Source organism: Ictidomys tridecemlineatus, chromosome 7 (genome assembly GCF_052094955.1).
Source record: "Ictidomys tridecemlineatus isolate mIctTri1 chromosome 7, mIctTri1.hap1, whole genome shotgun sequence".
Lineage (NCBI taxonomy): Eukaryota > Metazoa > Chordata > Mammalia > Rodentia > Sciuridae > Ictidomys > Ictidomys tridecemlineatus.
Window position 1 is genome coordinate 188,431,289 of NC_135483.1, and position 19,109 is coordinate 188,450,397.

Below are 19,109 nucleotides of genomic sequence, written 5' to 3' on the forward strand. Positions count from 1 at the left end.
AGACTCACTTTTTTGGTTGTTGCACCTGGAGGGAGGCAGTTATTGGCATCTAGTAAGTGGACATCAGGGAGGCTACTAAACAAGACAACCCCTGGAACAGAGAATTATCTGACTCCACAGGAGAATAGTACCAAGGATGAGAAACAGATTAATACGCATTTTACTGATTCTATCATATTTCATCAAAGAACATTTACTTATTCAAAAATTGAAAGCAGGACAGCCAAACTTATCTAAGGGTTACAACCCATTTTATCTAATCACATCATGAAGTTTTCTAAGAGGTGCTTAAAGTTCTGGGAGAAAAAAAAAATGATCGAAAGTTTGGCAACAGAAATTTATTGATTAGTTTGCAACGTTAGTACAACATATATAGCTTCATCACATGGTTACAATCCAGTATTTGTGCTTTGTAGGATAAGTAAACATTTATTCAAGCACAAAAAACATCTACATACAATATTCTGGGATTGTTTAAAAAATAAATCTATCAGTTTCCATTTAGTAGCACAAAGAAGCACATTTCAGTTTGAGATAATGGATGGATTTTAAAATTTGGTTAATGTATCAAACTAAACATACAACCTAAATTTGGACCATTTGTGTAATAAGTGCCCAGTGAGCCCTCAGAAAGACTCCTGGCACCGATGGTGGTGGTGGGGTGGGGAGTATGGCTTACAGGAAGCTTTCCTGGCATTTCAAGATGGGAGCGCTAGGTATGTTAAGGCCAGCCTGATGGCATATGGCCTTGTTCAGATTCAAAATGACTTCTCAGTCTAAAAACACAGTAAAAGCAGAGTGTTTCAGAAGATTCTTATTAAACAACTCTTTGATCAAGAAAGTAAAAGTGTAGCTTATTTAGTTGGGAGAAAAGATGTAGCAAGATATTAGATAACTTTAGTTTTCACAAGAGTAAATCTCTGTTATTAAAATATTTAAAATGTGACAAATCCTTTTTTTCTCAAACTGAGTGCCATTATCACTGAGTCAGAAGTCTGAAATCCCACCTGCAAGGTCAGGTCCACACAAGGTTGTTAGCCTGACTCCAACCCTACAAAGTCTTTGGAAGAACAGGCCAGCCATACACGTCCCTCCACGTTCAGAACACAAGCCCTGAGCTCAATGCCAATATAGGACTTCAGACAATCTCTTCATGGTTTCCAAACCTCTTAACTACTCAATATATTATTTAAGATAATAATCTCTCCATAATTTACAAAAAAATAAATCAAAAGTTTATATTTCATATAATCCAAAACATAAGCAGATTTTATCTCAAAGATCTATTTCCTTTTCTTTTAAGTAAGAAAGCTTTCCTTTAGATGAAGAATTGTACAATAATTTTTACCCAAGTTAAGCAGTGATGGGACCAAGGCAGTATTCAATCTTCCTCTGTCTAGTTGAATGCCACCAATTTTCTGGTTAGCTAGGAACCCAGAGATTGTTGGCAAAGAGTGGGATGTTTATTAGTGGATTACAGTGAATACATGAAATCACCTCAGTGGAGGACACTGTTTCATTCCTGTCATTATCCACTGATAATGTTCTGAAAGTGGAAATTATTTATACAAAGTCTGGGCATTTCTCCTGCATATTCTAAGTGTCTCTCTGGGCTATCAACCCCCCAGTCTGTTCTGAAAAGTAAAATGAACTTTATAGCATAGTTTATAAAATTATTTTAACCAGTGAGTTTGTTTCCAGTTGATTCATATAATTGGAGACATGACATCTCGTTTTACATTATTAAACCTACGTGAGTCCAGCCATATCTTGGGCCTGATCATGAGCTTTCTGACTTGGGCCCCTCTGGAATGTCTCTTCCGGCTCTTCCAACACAAGCTCTTTCGATAATCCAAACAGGTTGTATTGATGTGTAGACTTTTATTTGGCTTTCCTTCAAATTTATTCCAAGTCCAGTGGACTTGAGCCGTACATGCCTTATAGTTCTGCTAATGAGATGTGATGTTTTGAGAAAGTTCTGAGTGTTTCTACGCCAGGATAAAGGAAGGACATTCTCCAGGGCAAAGCTGCCTTATCCTAGTTCCAGGAGCCAGTCAAAGAGACTTGGGGTCCCTTCTTTTTGCTCCTCATGCATTTTGCAGTACTGGACAACTGCGTGAAAGATATCTCCCACCTTCCAGGACTTCTGATGGACCAGCCGCACGACATCTAGAAACTAAAGCAAAACAGAGTCAGAATACAACGTCCTCAAAGGCATCTTACTGAACCACCCTTTCAAGACCAGTGGCTGTCCAGTCTGTGTGTGAGTCTCTTTAGTCTCAGAGGACTATTCTCTAGGACGGTATGTTTCCTTGAGGTATTTCAGATTATTGGAGGGTCCCTTCAACTGAACTGGATTTTTCTACATAGCTGCTACCCTGCATGGACCTGGACAGTAGGCTTATGTTGATTCTTCTTTTCAGTGTATACTTAGTGTTTCCTGAAGTCTGCTTTTCTCTGAGACAGACCCCCTGTAACAAGGCTCTATAACATGGCTCTCTTCACTTCTGTCACTGTCACAAAGAATTTATCATTGGATGTGCTTATTTAGGTCACACAGATTCAGTGCCAGCTCTCAGGCAGGTCCACGTATTGGTTCCTCACGCACCTTGAGAAGCATCTCTCCTCCTCACGTGCTAAGATCAAGCATCAAGAGAGTTTCCAATAGGAACAGGAAAGGAAAGATTCAGGAAACACCCTAGATCTGTCACCTGGGCATTTGTATGAGCTTCAATTGGTCACAGCTAGAAACAAAATTCTAAACTGCAAGTAAATTGTGGGCCCGAAGGGATGGAAGACAGGAAAATCACTGTCAGTCATTATCTTCATGAACTACAGGATAAAGCCCAGCGTGAAACTCCTTAGAAGGATACGTTCAAAGAAAAGTAACAATTAATAAGAGCTTGAAGCTGCAGGAAGCACTTAATCATGTTTAGCTTCATTCCTTTTCAACGCCTGGGACACAGCCATTCACAATGAAAGACCTCAGGCTTCAGAAATGAGAAGTTGGCAGCAGGGTCGTGGGCTTCTAACACTGTGGTCCAGAGCTCTTGGGACGATGGCATCCTTCTCTACTTTGGTACCAGGACAGTATATTAATATTCACATGAAGAGAAAGGACAGGGTGAGAATCCTGGTATCATTCTGAGGAAGAAAGCCCTGTTTGTTAAAGAGATTAAAATTGGGGTTCAATTATATTTCTTTAATGTTTCTTTTTTGGACATTTTTTTAAAACTCTGATTTTTTTTTTTTCATTTTCTCAGACTTCAGAGATCAGCAAGAAACTGGAGTGTTAGTTTCTTTCCAGTTTGGATTTGTTAATTCATTTTAATTACTGAGAAGTTGTCTCATGTAGAACCGCTGTTAAATTATGTTCTTTCTGCCAGCTGTGGTGGCACCCAACGATATGCACAGTTACAAAAATCAGCGCTTTATTGTACTTACTTCCTTTGTATTTTGCATAATCAAAATAAAGCAATTTTCTAGGCTGAAAAAAAAAATGAAAGACTTAACTTTTAATACCTGGAAATATAAATGTTGTCTTTAAAGAGTTTTAGGATGATGTAAAAGGGGACACAGATGGGAGACAGATGGCCACCATGTTATAGATAATAATCTCCCAGGAAGGATAACATCTTAGCTTTCATATCTTGTGCCTGCACCTACGAGTGCGCAGTGAATATTTGCTGAAGGGAGGGATGACCAAATGCAAACCAAGTACATTCAAAGTTCTCAAGAAAACTACTGGAAATCTGGATGGACATCTAGCATCACTGAGGCTAAACTTTTGCCAAGTATTCATTCTTTAATTTTAGGTAATGTATTTGAATGCCATGCATATAATTTAAAAAAATAAACATGCATATGGGAGGAGGGGTTTGCTCAATAATTTCCTACTAAGGTGATCCATGAAAATGTTCAGAGGTCATGAATCTAGGGAAAATCTGAAGAAAACCTGGAGGGGGATGATAGCAGTGGGCATGGAGCTCAATAGAAGCTTGTCAGTAGGGCCTGCCTCCTAGTAGGTCAATAAGGCCCTGGAGTTGGGGAAAGACACAGCCCCTCTTTTTACTGCTCCTTACAACAGCAGCGGATAGTCAGCTCATTCAGGTCCGTCAGTCTATGTTAGAGTTACAGAGAACACAGTTGCCTAGAACCCTTCACCATCCTGACATTTTCCTGCTTGTCTGATCCCTAACATTTTAGGAAGAGATTCAAACCCTTAGGTGAAGGCTTTGCTTGTCGTGCAAATACCCTTAAGAAGGGGAACATTCCAGGTGTCTACTAGTGATTTACACAGAAAGAGTCTTGTGAACCACTGTTTATATCTCTGTGCATAAAAGCTCCCAGTCATTCTTTGATTGAAGAGGAGGAAAAGAAGGAAAGGGTGGGACTTTGCATGTGGAATCAGCCTTTCCCAGCACTTGCTCGAAATCTGGGAAGTAGATGCCCCTGGTGGAGAAGGCCTGCACATCAGGGTCCTGGGGACCCACTGAGAGAGGCTCATGGCTCACTGACTTCTTTCTCATGGTTTCTCTGAAAGCTCATCGGTGCCCTTTGGCCAAAGTCTTTTCTTGAAGGTTCATTCTCTTCCTTAGCAAGTTTTATAAAGACGCATTCAAAGCAAAATACATAGAAATATAAACCCAGCCCTAGCTCCTTTCTGCCTTCTCTCTGTAAACCTTGACTTGCTGGGCTACCACCTGATCAGCTTTGATCTCGCATTCATTCCCAGGGGAATCAGAGGAAGAATCAAAGATCAGGGGCAGATGCAAATGTTTGCGAGACCCTTCCAGGCTTGCTGCTTCAGATTTTTCTGGAAGCCAGACTATAGCTTCTTTCCATCTCTTTGGGCCCTGTGAAGGAGAGCATCTCACTGCTGTGTGACCACAGGATGACCACAGGATGCTGATGGCTGACCCCAAGGGGCAGAAATATCCCAGCAGGTAGATCACCAGGCCAGGAGTTTGTGGAGTGGCCAGGAGCTAGAATCTGTCTCACACTTGCTAAGTTTCAATAGGTTGACGTTTCAATAGAGGAGGTTTTAAAAATGATCTGGCCCCACCAAACAAGCATAGCATGTTCCCAGTCTCTGATGACTTGGACATTGAGACCTGGAAACATTTGTGGAGTTGATGAGCAAGAAGGTCTCATGCTTTCTTTATTAAAAAGTTCATATAAAAATGAAATAAGATTGTGAAGAAGCGAGAGGAAGGCATTTCCACTTCATTATTATGGCCTTTAGACCCACATTTATTTAGCAGCAGGCCCTAGAGCCTCGATGGTGCCTGTCAGGCTGTCACCTCTGTATTTTCCTCATCCGCTTTAGTATGTCAAAGATCTGGGTAGCCCTAACCCTAATCCTAATTGTATTAACAAATAAAAACAAGAAAATCATTTTTTGCCATTCCACTATCAATACTAATTAGATTCCTTTAATATAGACCACAATGGGCATTTCTTGAGCATTTGTCTTAGGAAACTAAAATAATCCATGTTCTGTGAGAGTTTATCATTAGCAGATTCATTTGAAGGAAAACCATCAAATAGTAGATGACTTTTGTGTTCTGATAAAGTTATATGGTAGGATCAATGGGAGCCGTTACAGGATTGTTCACTTTTTTGGAGACATTCAGTTTACACTTCTGAAAATAGCTGCTATGTTTTACTCCAAAGCAAAATTAGATTTCATTAAGCACAAATGAGTTGGTTGGTGCTTAGATTGCTCCTAAACTCGTGGCCTATAGAGACGTGATTCTTGGCTTGGCTGTGTCTTGGAATCCCTTCACAAACTCTGATGCTTGGGTGTCCAAGAGGAGCTTCTGAACTAACTGGTCAGAACAGTCAGTTTGTAAAACCTTCCCAGGTGATTTTAACCCTCACTAAATTTGTGAATCCCAACTAATGGATTCTGTTCCTCGACAATTCTTGGGTTTACAAATGACAAACCTTAGTACCTCGAATGCTTCCTTATTTTTCCTTTCTACTGTGACATGTTTATTTAGAACTGATATTTTAATTGGAGTTATTTTGAGGAAAGCTATATCAATACCATCAACATTTTTCTCTCATTCTCTTTCTATCACTTTTCATGTGGAATAAGAAACAAGAGGCAAGACCACTTCTTTTCTGGCCCCCACTTTCTTAGGAAGGTAAGCATGAACCTGTTGCTTCTCTGCGCATCCCTTTCTGTTCTTCGGAAAAAAGAAAGTAATTTTCAATGCAGGTTTAAAGGAAAAAAGGCACCAGATTTGCTGTGAGGACAGTCATCAGCCCACCCCAGCTCATGGAAGCTCAGCGACCTTAAACATATCTGCAAAACCAAGACCTTTGGATCCCAAAATCATGACTATTAAACACTGGATTGTCTTTTTCTTTTATTAACCAGATTTTTGCATGACTCTCTCTCTGTTTTTTTTTTTTGGCCTTGAATTAATTGGGTTAAATTTAAACGATGTCAAGGATGTTATAAATTAAATTTGTAAACATTTTCCGGTATCAGGTGTTGGGATTCTCAGCAGTCTTTCCCATGGAATTTAGCATATTTTAAGACCACTGTGAATTCTGCCATTCCTTCAGGATATCTATTATGGGAGGGGATCTCCTCAGACTTTAGAGAGCATCAGAATGAGACCAGAAGGAGCCCAGGAATCTGAACTCTGAATGAATGCCCCATGTGATCTTGTTTTGTACTCATCTGGCTCATGGGTATGCTTTGAAAACGTGTGCTGCTCATTTTCCTTGTTCAGAATGAGCTGCCATCACATCTCAAGGTTACAGTCTGAGGCTCTTTTGATTTACGGCCTCCCTACTTTGGGTTCCTCCTGAACCAGAATGTAAACGTTGAGAGAGTGGGAATTTGTTTCTTTTGTTCCCTGGATTCCTAGAGCTTAGAGGAGTGCCTGACATGCTGAAGATACCCCATAAACATCTGATGAATGTTCTGAATGTGACTTTCAAGGGCAGATCGTCTTTTTAACGATGAGACAAAATACTAAAGAAAGGAAAAGTTTGGAAAATGAAGCTGCCGTGTGTCACTAGAAGAGTGACAGAACACTGGGTTTCCAGGATATTTGAAAGTTGCCTGTGGATTTGAACTAAAGCTGGAGTCAGTTCCAAGCTGTCTTTAAGTGCCCTCCGGCTCAGGGCCAAGTTCACTAGCAATGATGGGAAAGATGAGCTTCTCTAGTAGACACTCATGAGATCCTCCTCCCCAGCACAGGTTACTAAGTTGAGAATATTGTAAAGAGAAACATGATGACTGATTTAATTTATCCAAAAAAAAAAAAAAATGAAATCTAGATGCCCCTCCTGACAATAACTATGTAACCACTTGTCCAGTTACAGAACAGAATGGGGTCTCAAAGATCACCTTTGATGAAAGAGGATATGTCTAATTTAAAGGTTTCATTTATTTACCAGTTAAGTCCTAGACAACCAAAAGTGGTTCCCATTTGTGGTAAAGCCACTAAATATAGATAGCCTTAACTTATGGATAAAAAATACTAGAAGAATTATCCCCTAAAACTACATTATTTAGAATTAAATTCCTTAACTTAATGCTAACTGAATGAGTAAAATGTCATTTAATGTTTTTCTTAATAACACTAGTGGAAGATTTATTTTCAGAAAAAAATTAGTTATGAATGAGGAGAGGTATTCTGTTTTAGAATAGAAAATCAGATGGAGATAATCTCATATGATTTCCATAATCAAGACATTAGTAATCTGTTCCATCAAGACACCACCCAAATGCTTCTATCTGGGGAGTAGCTAGAGGTAAGGTTGGAAACCAACATGTCCATGAACCTGAAGTTGTTCACAGTTGCCCTCCCTGTTGCATGATGTGTGGGCGAGTGAGACGGACTTATGCTCTATCACTCCATCCTCTGCCCTGAGAAGACTGAGTGCTAAGATGGAAGAAGAGTTTATCAAACAGCGACCTACTCACCACTCTGCAGAAAGAAAGCATGCTCAGTGTAGGAGGATGCCGAGATTTAATTCTGGACTGGTAGGCAGACCTAGGCATGCAAAGAGGTGTGCACTACTGGTTGGAGGCAGAGGCTGAGGTGGGAGAGGGCATGGGAAAGAAATTAGAACTCCTTGATTTTTCCAGTAGCTAATCCCATTGGCTGGTTTAACAGAGGCAAGAAACCAATTATAACTAGCAGGGAAATGGGCAAGAGGGTAAAGAACATTTTATTTTAGGCTGATAGGTTTTGGTACTAAAAATTAAAATGAAATTACACATTAAAATATGTAGAATAGCCAGCTTGGTGGTGCACACTTGTAATCCCAGTGACTCAGAAGGCTGAGACAGGAGGATTGTAAGTTCAAGACCAGCCTCAGCAATTGAGCCAGGCCCTAAGAAATTTAGCGAAACCCTGCCTAAAAAAAAAAAAAAAAAAGAAAAAAGAAAAAGAAAAAAAAAAAAGGACTGGTGATGTAGCTCAGTGATAAAGTTCCCCTAGTTCAATTCCTAGCAACAAAAATAAATAAATAAACGAATTCCAGATTGTAATCTTAAATTCATGTAACTTGAAGTACTTTTTAGTAAAGAATGGCTGAGAAGTGTCTTGTAGAAAAAGCAGAGCTTGGGGTCTTGGCTCAACTGTTACTATCAAACCAGTGTCTTTGCGTACCAGCCTCTCTGACTCCTGCTTTGCTCATTAGTAAAAAAGGGGCAATGATATCTATGCTGCAGCTGGTCTCAGTGGTGCACATCTGTAATCCCAGCAGCTTGAGAGGCTGAAGCACTAGGACCATGAGTTCAAAGTCAGCCTCAGCAAAAGTGAGGGGCTAAGCAACTCAGAGAGACCCTGTCTCTAAATAAAATACAACATAGGGCTGGGCATGTGGTTCGGTGGTTGAGTGCCCCTGAGTTCAATACCCAATTACCCACCTCGCCAAGTACGTGTGTAGTGTGTGTGTGTGTGTGTGTGTGTGTGTGTGTGTGTGTGTGTATTCTGCAATTCTCACATGGCTATTAAGAAATGCATTTTGAGGTACATAGAGGCTCCTTGTGACAATATGACATGAAAAAGGTGGCTGTGACAGGCAGGGTCCTAAAAACAGCTCCCCAATTTCTGCCCTAATCCCTGGGGCCATGAATGGCTCGAGAGAGCAAGTCCTCACTCTGCCTCCTTACATGGTCGCAGGGATTCCAGTTAATTTTGACTTGATGGAAAGGGAGACTATCAGGGAAACCTAATCTAATCCTTTGAAAGCAGGGAATTTTCTCTGCCTAGTGGCAAAAGACACCAGACTGACAGTGTGGAGACACAGGGTGGGTATGCAGTGAGGGACTGGGTGGCTTCTAGAAGTGGAGAAGGGCTCCTGCCTGATGGGAAAACCCAGCAAAGAAATGGGAGTTTCAGTCCTACAGCTGCAAAGAACTGGATGAAGACGGCAGCCCAAATGAGCTGGACATGGGTTCTTCCCTGGAACTTTCCAGAGAAGAGCTCAACCAGGCTGTCTATGATTTCAACCTCGTAAGATCTGAGTGAAAATCACTGTCTAACTCATCTGAACTTTTGGTCTGCAGAGCTGAGCGTTGTTTCAGCTGGTAAATTTTAGGGGATTTGTTAAGCAGCAATGGAAAACTAATATGGTGTTGCCATCGATCTGATATCTTTTAAATTGTGGGAGCTTTAGTTTGAAGACATGGCCAATGGATTCATGTGGTTGAGATTCTGTTACAGATAATGGTAGATTTTGGAGACACGGAATCACAGCGACAGTTGCTATTCATTGTGAAGCTGGCTTAGGATCTGCTCCTCAGCTTTGTATTTCTGGAAGATGGGAAAATGATAATGAGAAGTTTCCCCTAATGTGAAACTGCTTAGTGGAGAATTAAAACATGTCTCCTCTTTTACACCACATCACGGCTCGTTTTGAATATCAGTGTGGCCTCACTTTGCTTTTTATTACGTATTGGGTCATTTCTTCCTGTATTTGATTTAATTGATTGTTACAAAGAGGCTGGTCTCCAGAGCAAGGTGGCACTAAAAAAATAACAGAAAATATATTTTTTTTCTATTTACTTTTCTCATTGCCACCCACCATTTGGGACCAGTGGAGTGTCAAAAGAACAGCAATCATGACTGTACCTGTGTAGGTGAAGAGTTTCAGAGTTCCTGCCACAATCTTGAGGCCCAGAAAGGTCAAGATGAAATACTTCAAATTCATAATAGTTCCGTGGGCATTTACTGAGTTTCCAGGAGTGATCAAACACACAGCATCATCGATACCCTCCCCAAACATGGAACATGGTACCTTTTCAATCTGGGCTTCCTGAGATTTCTTGAAGTAGATTGTGGGAATTCCCAATTCCGAGGCAGCTATCCATTGCAGAGTGGCTCTCAGCTCAGCATCAGGACACTCTGGCTCCAGGTCGAAGTTGATCACCAGCAGGCTCCTCTGGGGACCGGTGGCTCTCACTGCCGTTCCAGGTGCCTGTTCTGAATGAACACGGCCACGGTTTTACTCCACCTCCCAAAGGGAGAAGCAGGCAATTGTGTGTCAAACTTATGGAACGGAGCTTACCCTTTATGCTCTCAGACTGTTCTTTAAGAATCTCCTTTTCTTCTACTAATTCACTTTGGGAGAAAACAATAGAATATGGTTGGTAATGTTTAGGAAGAACAGACTCTAAATGGAAGATGAGGTGATGGGTCTTACTGAACTGAAAGTTCTTGACATTCATTCTAGATTTATCGTTCTCATAGAGCAACCTAGTGCTGGGAGAAGCCCATATAGTATGACATAGCTGTCTGCAGCAAATAGCCTCCTTCACCTGTTCAACCTGAAGGGCTCTAGTTAGGACAGTGGGAGTGGGAGACCCCAGCCTCCTTCTCTTCAGCCTCCTTTCTATCAAACTTCACAGGGATGAACAGTTAAGGAGAGATTTGGGGTAATGAGTTCTGATTTGGGGACTTATCTTTATCATATATTTTACTTGTCATTCAATGGATCCTATGTTTCCAACTTGTCAAATGCTTTTTTCTCCCCTGTACTATGCTAGGAATATATATATTTGCATTTTAATATAGAAAATTAGTATTTTACTTGCATATCATTCTTTATTCCGGAATAAGGCAAAAGACAATGGATAAACTGCAGAACTTAAATTTTACAGCAAAATATCTCTCTGGATGGAAGTTTTTCTTTTTTTATTGTGGAGGAATTTAGTAGGTTGGAAGTTATCTTAAAACAAAGGTTTCCTAACTAAAAGTATTTCATTAGCTATGGTGATGTTGAATATTGGAGGTGTCTTCTCCTGGTGTGTACTTATTACAGAGCTTTCTGGGTAGCGGCAAGCCTCAGTAGGGTTTCCAAAACGTGATCATATGGCCCACAGATAAATGCAACTGGCCATCTTGGGAAGCCTGTGAATGTCTTATATTTTTATACTGTCTAGAAAGTTGGGTTTAGGCTCTTAAAAAATGTACCTATTGATAATAGAGAACTCTTTCATGTTCTCTGTTGCTATTAAGATCTGGCTCATATGCTTGATTACATGGATGAATTCCATTGTAATGATAAATTCCGCTGATGTTGAGAGGAAGAGTGTAGCTGTTCTTTTCATTCATACCCGACTGTCTGTAGAAATGCCAGTTTCCTAAGGGTCTAGATTTTTCACTTGGTCTGTATGTGAGTGATGTCCGTGGAGCTGCAGGAGGCTGTGAATGGAGGTTGTGGTCTTGACTTTCCCTGAAGACAGACATTCCCTGAGTCTAGGCTCATACTACAGAGAATGATGGAAAAAGTCCCTAAACAAATGTTTCTTGAAGGAGAAAAATTAATTTACCCCAGATTAGCTTTTTTTTCGTTTTTTTGGGGGGGTGTTTCTCCTTAAAAAATAAAGAATAATGTGTTGAATAATGGCCCCATGGAACCACATAGGATTCACTGTGACCTTCAGTTGCTGAGGAAAATCTCTGATGAAATGGCGAAATAAAGCTCTTTAGATGTAGAAAGTGACTGAGGAAATAGGTTATGAGCAACTTTAGTCCTCAACTCCTTTTTTTATTTTTCTAAGATTTCAGAAATCTACAAATAATAAGCTAAGCCATAATATTAAACAAAGATTTTGGTTCTAATTTGGATTTTAATTTTAAGATTTTGGTTTTAATTTTCCAGAGTAATCACAAATTCTATAAGCAGTCTTGATTTTTGTGATGTCCTGCCTTTCTTCTTTCCTTTTATGTAGTACATGTTACATTTATCTAAGTTTTTTTCCTTTATTCTTTAGAAGTTCCCATGTGGTAGTCACAGATCTCCATTATGGCAACCATTTGGCCCTAGACACATTTAGTAGTGAGCTCAGGTGTGTCCACAAGGAAAAAATCATTCACTTTGACTCAACTGAAGTGAGTATATTCTATAGTGAAGAACAGTAAATAGTACAATTTAAAGGGAATATTTGCTTCTATATATCCAAGGAAGTAAAATTACATATACTTCTGATTACAATGGTAAACTTTATCTGAAATAAAATTCCACAGGAGTCATAGTGAAATCCAAGAAAGCAAGTAGTGATAGGGCAAAGGCCTGTTTTAGGTCCTGAGTCCTTGCTCTAGTGACATGAAACCACAGCAGCACAGACACAATGGAATCAGTGGTTGGGCACCACCTGAATGATCGAGATGGATTGCCAGATGGAATTGGAGTAGTGGTCTCACAATCACTGCATCTCAGTGGCTACTTACTTAATCATGGGAGAAGATGGTATGCTTTCCTGATAAATGTCCAGCTCCATAATGCCAAGACTGCTAGTGGCACTACTGTTGCCATTGCTGACAAAGCAAAAGTTTACATATTAATGCCCATCTCCACCCCCTGACCATGCTATTGACACTGACGCTCCATTGTTGTAAGAGGTCCTTCCCTAGGTCCCTGGAAAAACATTGCAGTGTGTCTGGGAGTCCTTCACTGATACTGGTTTCTAACCACATCAGGAGAAAACACAAGACAGAAGCTGTTTAACAGGCTCAAGCTAATAATAATAACAACAACTATTTTTATCATTATTATGATAATTTGTAGTCACACCTGGAAGATACTACCTAGTGGGTAATAATCAGAATTGCTATTTCTTTCTTCATTCTGGTTAGAGGGAAAGATTTTATCTACCAGCAAAAAACTTGCTGCTTCTGGGTTTGTCTGCAGGATGAAGATGTTCCTGAAAATACTGTCTGGGAGAGATACCAGAATGCTTATCTGTTTGCTTCTTGGATTTTGATAGAAACCTGTGGACTCATACATGTGGTCCCTTTGCCATTCACAGATTTTTCTCAGGGACGTTCCATAGGATTTCATAGGATGTGCACCTGGCTTGAGTTTCCTACAAGTACCAAGTTGGGTAATGTCAGATTTTATCACTCTTCCATCTTATAGTCTTCCAGAAGGGATGACACATCCTAGAGAAGGAGGAGGATCACATATTGTATAGTGTGTCACTTTCACAGGCTGCACAATTAGCACATGGTCTAGTTGCCAGCCTTGCTCACTGAGACACAGCAGAGTGGAGCCACATTGAAGGCTCTGTCTCCCCTTGTGAAGTGGAACGTGCCTGCTGTTAGCAACTCACGAGTTTCCCCACACCTTCTCTACTGCCCAGTGATGTCTCTTCTAAGCAAGGTTTTGAAAGGGTGTGTCATTTGTAATGGGACTGTCTCAGCTTTCTTCAGGAATACCATGAGTCACCAATCCAACTCCCTCAATTTTAAATTCTTGTCTGAAATTTCAGGTGAGACATTCAATATGTTCACAGACTAAAACCTGGTGACTCAAAATTACACTGGAGGTGAATAATCTATACACTTCTGCTGTTGAGTGAAAAGTCTCAAGTTCTTTCTGGGTTTTTTTTTGTCTCTATTTTGTGGCATTTTCCACATTTTTAAAAAATTTTAGACAAATTATTTAACACTATGAAATATCCCTAAGTCTAAACAGACTCAATTGTCAGTAATAGAATTTCCAGAGAGCTCTCTATATACCCAGATGCTTTGGAATCTCACTTTCCAATTGCCCTCTCTGGAACATCTGTGGGTTTGTTGGTTCAACGTCAAACAAGACTTGGCACAGAAACACAGAGATTCTTTTGGAGGTTCCACTTCACGGAGGAATAGCTTTTAGTGCATGTCTCCTGACTGTCTCAAATCCTTCCAAATCTTATCTCCCCTAAACTCCTCTCTGCCTTTTCTGAAGGAGCAATTCAGAGGACCCGGGAGGTCAAGGGGAGGAAAGTCAGGTCAAGAAACACAACACAGCTTCTGTCATGTAAACCCAGCCTGTGTTGCATCTGAAATACAAATGAACCAGAGACGAAGTTCAAACACACCAGGGTAATAGAAGTCCTCCATTAAAAAACAAAACAAACAAACAAACATACAAACAAAATCCCAGAAGTTTGTTATCACAGAATGCATTATCTGGGCTTTGAGGGAAGGGAACCAACTCTTCGCTTTGGCCGAGGTAATTTACAGCATAACTGGATATTAAGATGCCTTTCAGCACAAATCATGACAGGCAGGAACCTTGACCCCATGGTGGCTTTCTTTTTTGCCTTTTCTGTATTAGGGACACTTTGCAGAGAACCCTAAAATGCATTTCTGTAATGTGTTGAGAGCAGCTCGCTCCCTGGGAGTCAAGTGAAAGACAGGTACCTCATGGATCGCTCACTGAGCTGCAGGAAGCTACTTGTGTCATCTGGGTTGTCCTCCTCGTTGGCCAGCTGGGACCAGCTACCTGTACTCTCCTCGCTGCTGCTGGGAGGGTTGTGGAACTCATCGGGGGCTCTGGCTTCTGCCGAGACTTGGGCCCCTGGTACATCTCTGGCCTCAAGACTGTCACTGTAGATGGAAGACATTATTAACAGGAGGGGAGGTACAGCAAGGTCTTTTCAGGGAGTCATGCTGGACCCTGTTGAGCCTGGATCTCCACATTGTGAACAGGATGTCACTGGCCACAGGTGGAGACTTTCTTTAGCCGTTCCTTCCTTTGGTGCCCTAGATCCCATTTTGCCTTTTCAGGATTCTCCATTGGCCTTGCTATCTCTTTAGTTGATGTCTTTCTAGAGACTCTCTCTGCTCACGACTAGAAAAACAGGTTGAATCACCCTGCCCCGCACAGATCAGATTTATTGAGGGACAGAGGTATTTAAACTGAAGATACACAAAGCATTCTCCCCCGTGACTATGATCCAGTGATTCTGGAGGGAGGCCCAGGAATCTGAATTTTCACCAAGCACCCCAGTAATTCTAATGCAAGTGGGTCTAGGCTAGGAGAAAACACCCAACCCTGTTCTGGAGTTTCTCAAGTCATTTTTCCCGCAAATGCCTCTGAACCTATTTTGTACTCGCAGCCACATTTTACGCAGTCTCCTCCCTCTGATACCTGGCTTCCATCAGCATCACCTCTTGGAATTAGTGCATTTTTAGATCAAGAAATTCTCCAAAGCATTTAGTCTTGATTGCTCAGTCCTTTGTCCTTGAAGTGTCCCTTCCCTAGCCTCCTATGAATTTCTACCTCTCTGGCCACTCCTTGCCCGGAGCCTAGTTCTCTGTTTCTCCTTCAAGTGTCACTGTAGCCAGTTCTGATTGATTCACTGCCCTCATTCCCACAGTCTGTCCCTCAGCCATTCCATCTATTTTCCTGTCCATGTCAATAGCTTCCAAATTTGAATCCCACTCAAGACCCCACCGTTGGATTCGAGGGCTTCTTTTTCAGCTGGCCTTGTGAACATCTCCAGTCTGTCTCCTAACATCTCAGAATGGGCATATCTAAAATAAATTATGATGGCAATCCCACACTTCTCATGTGCTTTTTATTTCCATTGACCTTTGGTATCAATCTCTGTGACCTTCAGTCCCAATCTAGAGTTTATCTCCAGTACTCATAACTGTCTTTGTGCTCATGAAATTATCTTAATTTCCTTCCTAATTGCCAAAAATTTAGATTTGAAAGGGAAATTTATAGACTTTCTGCAGATGAGAACATGGAAGCCCAGTGAGATGGAAGGATTTATCCAAGGTCGCAACAAGAGTTGGTACCAAACTTTAGACCTTGGCCAGTGGGTATTACACATCACTCCTTGTTGAACCACATTCCTTCAAGCTTTCAGCAGTTGTACCCCAGCTACCATTCCACTTTGGAAACCTTCACTATGTTGCTGCTAGATTAATGTTTCTGAAAGACGATGTTGGTCAAGAACCTTCAGGAACCTTTGAAAGCTAAACCTTTACGGGGGTCCTCTGCCTATCCAGCTTTGTCTGCTTCCACCTGGTCAAAAAACTGTATCTGTTGTTCCCCAAACATGCCACCATATTTTTGCCTTCTATCTTTTGCCTAGTCGCTTCCTCTGATCAAACATCGGAGAAAAGAGTGTTGGATAAAGGAGTGTGATAACTGGGTCAAGTGGTGGTTCCATTCCACGTTTTTAAAGCAATCTCCATACTGCTTTGCATAGTGGTTGTACCAATTTGCAATCCCACCAATAATGTATGAGAGTACTTTCTCCCCACATCCTCACTGACATTTGTTGTTACTTGTATTCTTTATAATTGCCACTCTGACTGGAGTGAGATGGAATTTCAGTGTAGTTTCAATTTGCATTTCTCTAATTGCTATCGATGTTGAACATTTTTTCATTTATTTGTTGACCATTCATATGTCATCTTCTGTGAGATATTTGTTCAGTTCCTTTGCCCAATTATTGATTGGGTTATTTATTTTTCTTGTGTCGATTTTTTTTTGAGTTCTTTGTATAACCTGGAGATTAATGCTATATCCAATGTATTTGTGGTAAAGATTTTCTCTAAAATACTTAAAAACAGTATAATACAGTGACATAGCCACATCAATGTTTATAGCAGCTCAACTCACAATAGCCAAGCTATGGAAACAACTTAGGTGTCTTTCAACAAATGAATGGATAAAGAAAATGTGGCATATATACACAACGGAATATTACTCAGCCATAAAGAATAATGGAATAATGAATCACATTTGCTGGTAAATGGATGGGACTGGAGAATATCATGCTAAGTGAAATAAGCCAATCCGACAAAACCAAAGACCAAAATATTCTCTCTGATATGTGGATGCTAATGCCAAACCATGGAGGTGGGGAGGGGAAGAATAGAAATCCAATGGATTGGACAAAGGGGATTGAATGGAAGGGAGAGGGGTTGTAATAGGAAGGAATATAGAATTAATTGGACATTACTTTCCTAAACTTGTATTTGAACACACAACGAGGGTAACTCTGCTAAATGAACAATCACAAGAATGGGATCTTAAATAGAATAAGTTATACTCTATGTATGTATAATTCGCCAAAATACATTCTACTGTCATGTATAACTAAAAAGAAAAAAAGTGTTGGAGTGCTGTTCCTGTTGTTCAACAGCTAAGGATTCCAGTTCCACCAGCTTACCCTGTTCAATATGGAGAAGTTAAATAACCTCATCAAAATAAAAAAATAATTCACACTTCACATAGGCTTTTGGAAAACATAAATTGTAAAATAAAATTCGTTTAATGCACTCAGTTTAGTGCCTAGAATATAAGTAAAAAGTGTCATCATTCTTTATTGATGAATTATATAATTCTTCAAGAATCATATGTTCATATGTCTAATAACATTCTTCTGCTTCTTACTACCTTTAGAGGCTCAGCTAAGAGGCTTCTAAATCTCTAAATCCTTTCTTAATCTTGTTGGCTTGGGTCATCTCTCTCTCTCTCTCTCTCTCTCTCTTGAATGCACAAAGCAATGCATCTGTTTTCTTTATTTTTATTTTCTAATTTGCACTCTAGTTATATATTTATTTGTGTGTGGGAAGCCATTCTCGCACGTGATTTGAGTTACCTCCCTGGCTGGGTGAGAGGCGCTTAGACACAGCCGTGTCAGAGCCTTCCCCACCCTGTCCCAGGTGCGAGGGCTTGTCCCTGTGGGGGTGTGCCTGACCACTGATCCGAAGACCAATCACTGACCCTGACCTTGGAATGCTGCCCCCCTAGACCTTCACTGGATGGAATTTTCCCTTGAATTTTTGTTCCCCAATAAAAGCTCACTCCCTGGCATGTTCTCTCTCTCTTGCTGGCCTCTTGTGTTAACCTCGCCACCTCATTAGGTGGCTGGAGGCAGGAGCTAGGGGGAGCCATCTCTGAGCTGGGCAAATAAGGTAACGAGAGTTATGTCTCTTTAATTTTAAAACTCACTAGTTAATTTTTATGCTTTCGAGCCTCTATTATGAAGCTAGCCTGCTGGTCGTATACACACACATACACACACACACACACACACACACACACACACACTCACACAGGGTTACTTGTCCTCTGGGGTCTGGAAACTCAGGCATTCACAGAGCTGTGCACCCCAGTCCCCATGGTCTAATTTCCCAATGCACTGTACCCATGATGTGAGGTGAGAGATGCACCCTGAGAATTATAAAGACAGAACTCATTCAGAAGTTCAGGGGTTTCTGTAGCATCTTTTTTTTGCCCCTCACCCCGCCCTCCCCAAATAGTGTCTGATGAGGAGTGAGACAAAGAGGAGACTGAAAGAGGGAAGAAAGAATAGAGAAAAAGGGAGACTGAAATTGACAAGGCGGGATAGGGAGGGAGAGAGAAGGAGAGAGGAGATCTGCTCTAGAATACAATCTGCAAAGAGAGGGGAATGGTCTCTGCTTCACCGCCCTGTAATGTAGACAAGAGGCCCCAGGGACACACATCTCTGTGTATCTAGAAGTCTGTCTTTTGGGTTGGTGTTCATTCACCCTTTAAACCAATTAGCAGTGTTCTTTGCTTCAGGAGATGCTGAGTGTACACAAATGTGAACATTTTCATGGGAGTTTGTCTTCTGATACCAACTACAGGATCATCAAAAGCAAACAGAGCAGAAGATAATGACAATAATGACTGCAAACAAAAAGCAACAGAGTATTTCTCAGCAGACACTGGGAAATACAACCACTTGGTGCACCAGACACTGGATGCCTCTCTCCAGGCCATTTCACACTGATGGTGGTCAGTATTTTCTGCTGACCATGCACATTGGGAATTACCCTTGCACAAAGGATTTCCCTACCTAAGCCCTACAC

General features: G+C 40.9%; 1 protein-coding gene across 13 annotated transcripts in view; it reads right to left on the reverse strand.

Moving 5' to 3' along the window:
- Nucleotides 1-323: 323 nt before the first annotated feature.
- Sphkap (SPHK1 interactor, AKAP domain containing) overlaps nucleotides 324-19,109 on the reverse strand; it is a 152,803-nt gene continuing 134,017 nt past the window's right edge. For 10 of the 13 annotated variants that reach the window (XM_021727119.3, XM_040267964.2, XM_021727118.3 and 7 more), the window contains 5 exons: nucleotides 14,670-14,855; nucleotides 12,711-12,797; nucleotides 10,546-10,598; nucleotides 10,276-10,460; nucleotides 324-2,176 (listed from right to left, as the gene is read on the reverse strand). In XM_021727119.3, coding sequence (XP_021582794.2) covers nucleotides 2,033-2,176; nucleotides 10,276-10,460; nucleotides 10,546-10,598; nucleotides 12,711-12,797; nucleotides 14,670-14,855 — 655 coding nt within the window. In that variant the 3' untranslated portion in view covers nucleotides 324-2,032. The remainder of the gene's footprint in view (nucleotides 2,177-10,275; nucleotides 10,461-10,545; nucleotides 10,599-12,710; nucleotides 12,798-14,669; nucleotides 14,856-19,109) is intronic. The other 3 variants (XM_040267966.2, XM_021727117.3, XM_040267965.2) reach the window with 2 other exon arrangements.